This window comes from Lonchura striata, chromosome 2, assembly GCF_046129695.1.
Source record: "Lonchura striata isolate bLonStr1 chromosome 2, bLonStr1.mat, whole genome shotgun sequence".
In the NCBI taxonomy this organism is placed as follows: Eukaryota; Metazoa; Chordata; class Aves; order Passeriformes; family Estrildidae; genus Lonchura; species Lonchura striata.
The window spans coordinates 26,990,716-27,002,199 of NC_134604.1; the positions used below are offsets into that span (position 1 = coordinate 26,990,716).

Genomic DNA, 11,484 nt, shown 5'->3' on the forward strand with positions numbered 1-11,484 from the left:
AGATCCTGCAGTCTCTGATGTAGAGCAGGAGTTTTGGGCTGGCAGAGTTGGCTGAGAGCATGAGCAAAGAGCCCAGTAGGTTGTAAATGCATGTCCCATGCACATTTTGCAGCCTTATTCTCATGTTCATGAAATCTTCACAATGCATACTTTCTACCCATAGGATCCCAAGCTGTGTCCTGTGCAGCAGAGATGTGAGTTTTGCAGCACTACTCCTTTCTCCATATCCCTCTGGTAATAACTATACTTGAATCTGGGTGAGTGTCAGGGGGTGAGTGGCCCTCTGGGATGTGTGGGAGGTTCAGCCCAAAGTGAAGCTTGAGTACTACCAAGTATGCAAGAATCCTCTCATCCTGGATGGTGTCAGCAGTTACAGGTACTCAGAATAATGGGTATGGAAAGGCACAGCTCTCTGCCCAACATCTCAGCTTCACTCCCACTGCACCTATCTGAGCCAAGCTGTGATGCTGGGAAGTTTTGGGAGATTTAAGCAGTCCTATAGGGTCATTCTGAAATTCTAGGTTATACAGAAGCAGAAATGTCACTGTCTGCCTGACCATGCTCCTATTCCTGGTGCAGGCAGCACTGATAGTGCCAAACCTTGCACTTGTCAGTTTTGCTGCTAAGTGGCAGACAAAAATCCCTCAGAGAGGGTTAAAAATGGGCTTGGAAGCGGTGGCTGCCTCAGTGACTGCATGGTCAGTTTTCATTGTGAAGTGACATTATGGCATTCTGGCCTGGGTTTTCTTCCCACTTCTCTAGCACCTGCCCAGAGCTCCCACAGACAGTAAGGCTCATCTTTCTCAGCTGCTCAGGCTTGGGAGGAAGGGCTGGGGACATTTGGGTGTCTCCAAAAGCCATCATGAGTACACTTCTCTTAACCATGGGGAGCTTTCTGGTTTGCTATTTAGCAGTGGAGGAAGAAAAAAAAAAAACTCCAGCAGTGCAAGGAGAGCAACAGGAAATGATGAGAAAACATCCCTCAAGGAATCTATACTCCTCTGCTGCTTCTCTTCTACTCTCTTTAATGCTGCAGTTGATGCTGATGGTCAGAAGCTGGTTGATAAAATGATGATGATTTTTTATTCCAAAATGTTAGGTTTTTATTTTCAGAAAGAGCAAGGGGAGATGGCAAGGCTTTAGTGTATTCCCCCAGAAGTTTTGAATCCTTACACAGGACTCCTGCCTACACGCTATAGTTGGCTACTCTGTTGGAGACACTGGGCAGTTTCTTGGAGAACAGAGGCCATTATTTCTTTTCCTAATGCTGTGATGTCCCCACTAGCACCCCCTTGCATACCACACTAGTAATATCTTAGGCTTTTCAATAGTTCAGGCTGTCCTGAAGCACTGAGGTGATCAAAGAGTAGGGCCAGAGGCCTGCTGAGCAGCTGCCACTAGAAAAGTCACTTTCCTGGCAGTGGAGACTGAAGGAGAGTAAGTTGGTCCCACCTTACTACAGTTTTCCACCACCTGAGCTGCTTGGAGAGGCTGAACCTCCCCTCCTAGGGATCACTACTCCTTGGACTAAAAGGCAAGTCCCCAAATATGGAACATGCAAAGGTCACTCCCTCAGAGCTGACTTTCACAGGTAATGCTTCAAAAATGCTGCCCTGGAGCTTTAATTGTTGCACAGCCTCTCAGCAGGGTCAGACATACGGCAGCGTGCTCTCTGCCTGCCTCTCTAAAGGTTTCACATAGCTAGGGCTGTATTTTTATCTGCTCCTGGCATCCCTAATTTTAGCCAGCTGCAAGCCAAAGCACAGCCTCCCCGGCCACGAGCTGACCGAGGCTGGTGCCCGTGCCACCGAGCACCCATGGGCACAGGGGCCACCTGCCACTGCTCCCAGCCGGTCCCTGCCGGCACGACATCGCAGATGTTTTGGCAACTCAGCTGTGCAATCTGCATGTCAAGGGCAAATGGGGACTTGTGTGTGTGTCTGTGTGTGTGTGTGCTGCCCCAGGAGTCTGGGCCTCAGCAGGGGCCACTCCACTAAGCTGCCCTTTCCAAAACAGAGACTGACAGTGTAGTTTGGAGGCTGTCCTCGTCCTTGATAAAAGTGATGCTGTTGCTCCCTGGTTCTCTTTCTGGCCTCAGAAAAGCTGCTTTGAAATTGAAGGCTGGATGTTGCTGTGAAGCTCATGCAGGGCAAAAAGCTGGGTGCTTTAAGTGGGTGCTGAAGGAGGAAGGCATGCTTGGTATTAAGCCCATTCACCTACACATGCTCATGTCATTCCTATGCCTCTGGCTCTCAGGAAAAAGTCAGATTTCTCCAGTTTCTGACCCAAGTGAGTGCAAGCCAGTGCCTCTGAAATCCCGGAGAGTCCAGGATGCTGCAGGCGAGAGCTGGGAGCTCCCATCCTGCATCCACAGGAAGGATCAGCAAGGCAGGGCCCTGGGGAAACAGAGTGGTCCTTGAGACAAGAAAGACCTTTCCCCCAAAGAGTGAGCAGAGAGAAATAAGAACTGAAGAAAGCTTTAAATATACACAGCCCTCCTTGCACTGGGTTTGAGGTGTCAGAGGTCTGCTAGCTGATGGCAGTGTCTCTTGCCAGGCCCAGACAGGGTTCCCAGAAAAAGAACATATCATGTACAGCAGCTGGCCTTCACCGGAGCTGTGTCAAAGAGCACGCAGGAATGAGCACCATCAGCACTGCTCAGGAGGGAGCGCTGACCCTCCGGGGTGCTGGAGAGGGGAGGAGCGACTGCCTGGGAATTCAGTTCTTGGTTGCTGCTCACTCCATTTCCTTGGACAAGTTTTTTGTTTTTTTTTTTTTTTTTTTTGTTTTTTTTTTTTTTTTTTTTTTGTTTTTGTTTTTGTTTTTGTTTTTGTTTTTTTTTTTTTCTCATGTATGTAGGTAAATCCCTATGTGCAAAGGGAAAAAAAAAAAAGAAAGGAGAACTTGGACCTTGCTAAGTTCTTGCATTTCTTTCCTAGGCCATGGAATTCATGCCTGATTGCATCTTTGGTCAAAAGGACCAAAAGGACATCTTTGGTCATCAGACTCAGAATCATGTCATTCAATCTCTGTCACAAAACAGTCACTGTCCATTTAAAACTCATTGGACTTTTCTCCCCTTCCTCCTCTGGTGATTAGGGGCTTTGTAGTTCCAGACTTGTTTTATTCATAGCCCATTTGTCCTTAGGCTTTGCGCTTAAATAGCTCTTCTCCCTCCCGGGTGTTTAAAAAGAATTATCATATCCCCTTTCCATTCTTCCCACAAATTAAGTTCAGCCAGTCATGGGCTTTGATTCATTTGGTTTTAGATGAAGGGCACTGGCAGACCAGGCTCTGGAGTAAGGTCAGGGTGGGCAAGCATGGCATGGCCACCCCTACCCAGTGCGCCTCACAGAGCAACAGCTGCTCCAGCCTGTGGTCAGCTCCTGCAAAATGGCAGGGTCCAGGGCAGGGAACTTGAAATGCTAACTACTAACACCACACATGTCCTCTGAGTAGGTGAGTGTGAGCTCAATCTAACCCTTCTTGGGCCCCTCACTCAGGATAAGGCCAAGAAAAAATTATCCATTGTGAGCCTGGTGAGACAATGGAACAGGTTGCCCAGAGAAAACATGGATGCCACATCCCTGGAAGTGTTCAAGGCCAGGCTGGAGGGGCCTTGGAGCAACATGGTGTGATGACCCACCCTGAAGAGGAAGTCATACCTCATTTGGTGGAAGGTGTCCCTGCCTATGGCAGGAGGGTTGGAACTAGGTAATCTCTAAAGTCCATTCAAATCCAAACCATTTAGCATTTGTATGAAAGGTATTTCATGATACAAAAGTGAGACCCTTCCTCCTGAGAACCAGCCCAGAACAAAGACACTGGAAACTCTTGCTGGCACTTTTAGGGGACCTGACTAGCATAGCAGGATGGCAAGACTAAAGAGGATGGACTTTGCCACATTTTTCCTCAATTGAATTTCTGAAGGGAGGAGTGGCTCTGAAACTTCTGAGTCTCCATGCAGCTCAAGGTCTTGCATAGAAATGGCCTCAAATTGCACCAGGGGAAGTTTAGATTGGATATTAGGGAAAATTCCTTCATTGAAAGGGTGGTCAGGCCCTGGGATGGCTGCTCTGGAAAGTGGTGGGTGGAGTCACCATGCCTGGAAGTATTTAAAAGATGTGTAGATGTGGCACTCTGAGATACGGTTTAGTGGTGGGCTGTGCTGGGTTAATGGTTAGACTCGATGATCACAGAGAAGTTTTCCAATCTAAAATATTCCATTATTCTATCACATCTACAGAAGCTGTCTGCAACAGCTGGACTATGATAAGAGCTCTACACTTCAGGGCCAAGAAAGGCCACAGAACCTGAGCAGACTTGGCCTTGTACTCTGCCAGCAAAGCAACCAAACCTCAAAGGGGTCTGCCATGTTTCCAGGAGACATTTGCATTCTTTAGATCCTGGGATTACAGCTGGTTTCTGCTCATGTCAGAAGAACTCAGGTTGGTACAATCCCCTCCCCAGTCATAATTTAGCAGATGAGAAAGGTGCCTTTCAAAGCACAGTTATGGCTGTGAAAGTGCAGTCTTAGGAGAGATGCTGCTCATGCAGCCAGTCCAAAGTCACTACTTGGAACCGACAGAGAGACTTCAAAGAAAGAAGCATTTCAATAATAGGTAATTCAGCCTTGGAAATTATTTTGGCCACACTTACACAGAAAGATCAAGGCACACAGTTGTCCCTAGATGTCAATGTGCCCATCTGTGAAACAGGGAGCTTTCTGTAACCTGTTTTTGTGACTGGCATATCAGTGAGTGAAATCCCCCTGGGTGCTACTGCTGAAAATCAGTACTCTGCTGGCTGTTGATGAGTTGAGACCTACTTACATGGCCTCAAAGGGGAAGTAATCAATGCACACATTTTCCTTTTCTTTTCCTTCCTCCCTTCCTTATTTTTTACATTAACTTATTTGTAGTGGGAGCACTTCTTTTGTAGACATAGAAGTCAAAACACCTCTTTTATTAGAGGCTTTTGCACTGTAAGCTTCTGCACGTATCTATCCAGCCAGATGTCCCTCATCTCTCACCTTGAGGACTTGTTCTGCACGGATCCAGAGAACTGAGAATTTCTGTGACACTGAACATGTCTTGCATATACATACTTATACTTCAACACTAAATTTTGTTGAGCCACTGTCCCAGAAACATGGCCATTTTCAAAGAAAATGTCTGAAATCTGAGTTTGTGAAACAAAAAGGAAAGGGTACTTAAAGAAAGGGCTTGGGTTTATATTTCTATTTTTACTGATATTTTATATATTTTTAAGATTTTATGTTTATATACCTAGAGATGGGGATAAAGTAGAATCTCATCTTCTGCTTCCTATGGATTTTTGGGATAAAGTACACAGACCTAAACTGATAAAACTTTATTCTGTGTTGCATCAGAAGCAGAGAGAGAGTTTTTGCTATGTATTACATGACTCTGAACTCCTATGGGAATATCTGCTCTCAAGAGGGTTCAATACCATATGAGTGAAACTACCCCCAAACCAGCTGATCTTGTACTACTTTTTCCATCCTAAGCTGGAAGCTGCAGTAATTTCAGCACTTGGAAATAAATGAATTAGAAGGTAGAGCTTACACACTGTTTAATCCTTGCCTTTTACTGGATTCAAAATCCTTCTTTCCCTTTCACACTACAGGGAAATACTGGCTGTGTTTTCCATGTGTTACAGAATTGGCCAAATATGTTCAGGGGTTTCATTTTGTTCTGCCATTTATTGCTAGAGGCTGGACTGACCTTAGGCCTCATCTGGAGAGAGGAGTACCACATCCCTCTTCTCTTTCCTCTTATCAGACTGGTTTGTGCTAGGGCTGTTCTCCATGAACTTTCAGTCCAGGGGCACTGTTACATTGAAGGGACTAAAATATCTGGGCTTGATGAGCCTCTCTTTATTAAGGATATTACACATGCACACAGATGGCAAGGGAAGAATGGCAGGGGAGCTGGGACTGAGGGAGTTTTAGCAGAAAGAGGATAGCAGAGTGCATCACAGGCAGCCTGCTATCATAGTGAGAACCCCTCAGCTGCTGGAGATCTTCTCAAGTGTAAAAGAAAAGTCCCTAACACCAGTGCTCATTTATTCTTGCTACATGACTCCTAGAGACAGGGGCTGGCCCACTGGAAGGCAAAACTCCCTATTTAGGACATTCAGAAATGAGAAAGGAGAAGGCTTTAGAAGTGATGGTAGGAGACAGGGTGAAATATGGTAGAGGAGATAGAGATAAGAAAAGCAGAACAGGTATTTAGGTATTTCTCAGCTTCACTGCTTTGATCTTTTCCTCTCTTAACCCTTCTTAATTAAGGTTGAGACCATTTAGGACAAGCAGCTTTTTATTTTATTTGTGTGTTAAACAATTATTGTGATTGCTTGGCTGTTTTGTCTTCTTCAGTGTGCTCACCTCATGGAGTGTGCAGAGTTCTTGCAAACATCACCACAGGGTAGGAATGGCTAGTTATCTCTGGGACTGCTTGGATCAAATTCCCCATTACCCTGTATGGAGGCTTTTCCCTACTCAAGGTGCAGGTGCTTTCCAGTAGCTAGTGGTGAAGAGTGAAGTCATAGGAGAAAGGTACACAAAGGTGAGGAACCTGAGCTGTGAAACAGCCTGTGCTCATGGTATCTCTGCCCAGGGTTGTCTTCCTTCCCCAATCCTTTCCCTATTCTTTTCCATCCTAGACAGAAAGCTGTAGGCATCTCAAATCAGTCCTTTGGCTATTTTTCCTGGCAGACCAACCCAAGAGACCCCATCTTTCCAATCTGAGGGGCTGGCACTGCCACCCCTGGAGTTGTTGTCATGAGCTAATGATGGTCCAAAGAAGCTGCTTTTGCTCCCAGAGAGGTTCAGTTGTCCCTGGAGCCTGTTGTCACCAGGTGGCACCCAGCAGTGTAGGTGGTCAGAGCTGTTAGGACCACTTCATAATGATCATCACCTTCATTCCCCTTCTAAACTGGAAAGTGACCCTGGGCTGCGTGGGGGTTTGTTGATCCAGTACACCTGGATACAGGGAGCTGAACGCTCCATGTGCTGTGCCAAATGCAATATCAACTTGATGACATCATCCCTTTTCTGGTGACAGTGGGTGTGCATCCTCAGCTTTCGACAGTCAGTCCTACACACTTTTCTTCTTTCTTGGGAAGGACATTTTTCTTATCATATCACTTCTTGGTCTGGCTGTACATAGTTATGGTTTAGTAAAGTCCTTAAATAAATGCTTAACTTTACTTATGTGCGATCATGTTCTCAGTTTGATTTCCTAAGTAAATGAGAACCTTGTGGTTCTCTTCTCTCTCCCCTGTCTATAAGCTGCCTTCCCTAATAAGCTTTCTACCTATTGGCCCTTTTAAACCGAATTTTTCAGAGTCAGTGATCTCAAACATAATGATGCTATTGCGAGTTTTGTGAAGAGCAAAGACTTGGAAAGGAAAAGGCCGAAGTGCCCTGAAAGAAGGAAATGTTGCTGTATGATCTCAACCCCCATGGAATTTCAAAGAAGAAATCTCTCTTTAAGAGAGCATCAAGTGTTCTTCACTCCTGGGAGAGGCCCCAGTCAGAGCTTGTTACTGATGAACTACATACTTCAAGGAAGCCATGGTGGATCTCTCTTGCTCTTTTCTTTGGTGTCTAAGTTAATTCTTCATGTCTTTGATCTTTGGAATTGTACATTTCTTATAAGGCACATGTGAGAGAAGCAGAAAGGGTGGACTATTTGGGGGTTTTCTGGACTTAAATTCTTTAAGCCCATGTGCCCACCCACTCATGTCTCTGAGACAATCTGATGTAACAACCCTTAACCACCAGTTCAGACCTTTGTTTTTCTCCAACCTGCCTGTGTGTTGGATGGAGGCTCACTTTTATTCCTAAGGATGGAGACTGATGACACTGTATGAAAGAGAACTAAAAGCACACTCTATTGCCAGGCTGTGAAAGCAGCATGCCTCAATGTGAAACAGCAGGAAAATTGTCAGTAAAGTTAGATGTTAGGAAAAACATGCAGTGCTCTAGAAAGGAGCATCTTATCACAGGCAGCACCCTGTTCTGGCAACCTCTGAAGACACCTGGCAGGGAATGGTGAGGACTGGAGTATTTACCTCTTAGATACTTCATTTCAGGTGTAAAGGACCTTCAGCACTCCAAGTCTTGATGCCTCTACTGAAATTAGATATGTCAAACCTTCCTGAGTGAACTTTTCTCAGGTTTGGCTGGAAGGAGAGCCCTGTCACTGCTCCTGTGCCTACAGAGCAGCTCACTACTCTAAGACTTGCTCAAATTACAAGAGAGCTGGGTTCAGCTGCTGACTGCTTCCAGGAATAATGATCCCAGGCAGTTCATCTCATAGGCAAACAGCTCCACATCTCAGTCAAGGAGCCACTGCAGACATTTCTTTCCTTCTCCCTGTGCTGTGAAGTCCAGCAGCTAAATGAGCTCTGACAGGGAAAATTAAGAATTACTCCCTATGGTACAACACATTATGGCTTGAACTGAGGGAGTTGAACACTCTCACAAGAAGGAGCAGATTACAACCTGGCTTACCCACTCCTTTCAGAGTGCTCCCATGGTTGAATTAGTGCAGAGATTGGGAATGTAGCACCATGCTGGCCTATGTCCTATGCAGAATAGAACATATCTTCTCTGCTGTGTTCTGAGACCCTCTCCCCTTCTGATTCCCTCTGGGTTACAGAAGCAAAGAAATGCTCAGTCTGCAGATTTCTCTTGTGCTTGGGCTGTCAGATTGCTGCTGCTGCAGTTCCCAGTCCATTTCTGAAACTGTGATACATGCACTGAATCAGCACTGCAAGTGCTTTGGAAATTTTGAGGTCAAAGCCACAAGTGCCAGTTGATGTGTGGCACCGTTTGCTGGAAGCTGAGCACTAGGGGACTGGAACACTACAATTATGTAAAGTCTGCTGCAGGTCTAACCCTCAGTCTCTTGCCCAAGGTCACATAAGAAGTCCATAGCAGAGAGCAATTGGAAACCAAATAAATCACCAGAATCCTAAGCTAATGTACTCATGGCTGAGTCCAACCCTGTAAAAGAAAAGCTTAAGGGCAGATTGTATTGCTGTCACACCCTTGATAGCATGGGTAATGGTGTCATGAGGACTCAAACTGATGGTAGACATCAGACCATAGAGTCATGGAAACATGGAATGGCCTGGTTGGAAGGGATCTTAAAGATAATCTAGTTCCAAGCCACTTCCATGGACAGGGATACTTTCCATTATGCCAGGTTGCCCAGTATTCCATTCAATGTGGCCTTGAACATTTCCAGGGATGGGACATGTTTCTGTCAGGTTTCTATAAATGTGTACCTAGTAACTGTTTGACACCTATCGAGTACAAAATAGCTAGCTTATTAAACAACAATGTCATTATACTACCAGCACTACTCATTTCAGCTGGAGTTCAAGCATTACTTTTTTCTTTTCTTTGCCAAGTGGTATTTGATCACTCACCTGCAGAAAGCAACCATTGTCTGGCAGGTGAGTAAAATCTGGTTAGTTTTTGGATCTTTCTTTCTTGTAGTCATCAGGCTTGCTGAGGAGGTCAGCAGACCTTGAACTTGACACTGAACTTTTTTGAGTCCTATCCCTCAGCAATCACATTTTCTTATTCACATTTCCTACACTCTCAGGAGTGCAATGGATTTTCTCTCTGAATCTGATAAATAAAGCTGAAGTGTTTCTTCTCCAGTTCTGAATTAACTTTGTTTTCAAATATGTCTTTTAGTTAAGAGGGAATATTTACAAGCTCCTGGTAAGAAACATGCACCTAACAATCGAGGTTTCCAGCTGTATGATTCCCTAGATTACAGCTAAAATACAAGAAAGAATGCTACAAATCTACATTGTCACTATTACCATGATTTATTTTACCGAGGATTAATGAATCATTCGTTCACAAAAGAATTAACAACATTCTTTTTCCACCAGAGAAGGAAATGGTTGCATTAACAAGCAGCTATAGACTGATTCCAAGCAGGCAACCAAGTGTCAGAAAAACAAAAAGGGATTTAATGCTGCACCAGCAGGGAGCTTTTGAGATGGGGAGCTAGGACACCCATTTGCTGCACAGCTTGATAAAGTTTCTTGGCTGACTGCTCCTAGTGGGATAAAAAAATGGGACTCAATCCAGAATGCAAGTGGGATACTGGCTTACACAGAATGAGAAAGGATCAAAAAATTTCTAGCTATGGATTCAGGTGCTGAGATATGGGAAAGCTGAGCTGAGCTGAGTTCATGTTTTTGAGGTTCGCAAGGTTACTTGCTATTGCCTAAGCTTCTGACAGACGATCCAGAAAAGCTATTTCCCAGCAAACTAAGAAGAGCACAAAAGAGGCTTTTTCCTGGGCTTTGCAGAATTCAGGCAGGCGCTAACTGAAATCCAACTAAACAAACTTTTGGATGCTCAATGTCCCCTGCATGAAACCATTTGACTCTCCTGTCCTGTGGCTCCTCTCCATGACTCTGAGCAGTGCTGTGGTACTGACCCCGACTGGAACATGCAGCAGCACTTACCTCCAGGACCATCTCTGTCATCTGGAACTGCTTCTGGGAGACCTTGTCAGAGCTCACAGGCTCATGGAAGAGCAGGCAAAGCATGTCATACTTCTTCAGTGCTTGCTTGTAATTCTTCTCGTTCAGGTCAATCACTCGGTCTTTCCCATCGTAAGTAGGGAAGTTCAGTCCCTCTTCTGCCTTGCAGCAGAAAAGCAGGTAAAAACCTGCCAGGATACAGCAAACTGCCTTCATAGGGGCACCCTTGGACTGCAGCAAAGGGTGGGTAAATGTCCCCCTCTTTCTTAATTTGAGAAGAGAGGGAGACCAAAGACTCCAGGTGAAGTTAGAACTAAGTTTCTCTTAGTTTCTCTAAGTTTCTCTCTGCTGCTTTCCTAGTGTTGCGCCCAAACACTGCAAGACTGGTGAGGAGCAGCAAACTTTGCTGTCCTGTACTCACAACAAAGAGAGAGACAGACGGGAGAAGCTGTCAGGCCAAGCCCTGGATACCTTACATAGCTGTGTCCAGCTCCCGTGTCATTAGGAACTCCATTTTTAGGAAGCAGTTGTTTCAGGCTAAAAATAAACCCTGCAATGAATAAAAAGGACAGATATGACACTATTGAGGGACTTGCTGGCACTCTGCATCATCTGAGAGAGAGGGAGTGGGCAAGACAGAGGGAGTGGAAGATGTCAGTCCTGGGAATATGCAGGCAAGGTTTGAGAAGGGACAGACTTCACTTGCACAGGGAATCAAGGCACAGGCTGTCCTACTAAGTATTGACAAAAATAGAAGGTATTTACTGCAATTTATAATAAGGGTATCTCTCTTTATATCCCTTTGGGTATCACAGTGATTAAGCTTCTGATAACAGATTGCAGGTTAAACAGTTTCAGAGCCTCATCTGCACCACTAGAGGAAAAGTCCTGTTTCCTCAGCAGCAAAGGAGGTGAACACTCCTGGGACTTCTTTCTCCT

The 11,484-nt window shown here is 45.2% G+C and overlaps 1 protein-coding gene across 1 annotated transcript in view; it reads right to left on the reverse strand.

Moving 5' to 3' along the window:
- The window catches only part of CASQ2 (calsequestrin 2), a 34,636-nt gene extending 23,564 nt beyond the window's left edge, over window positions 1-11,072 (reverse strand). The window contains exon 1 of the mRNA XM_021548839.3: window positions 10,528-11,072. Within this exon, the coding sequence (XP_021404514.2) occupies window positions 10,528-10,761 (234 nt within the window). The 5' untranslated portion in view covers window positions 10,762-11,072. The remainder of the gene's footprint in view (window positions 1-10,527) is intronic.
- Between the last annotated feature and the right edge of the window lie 412 nt (window positions 11,073-11,484).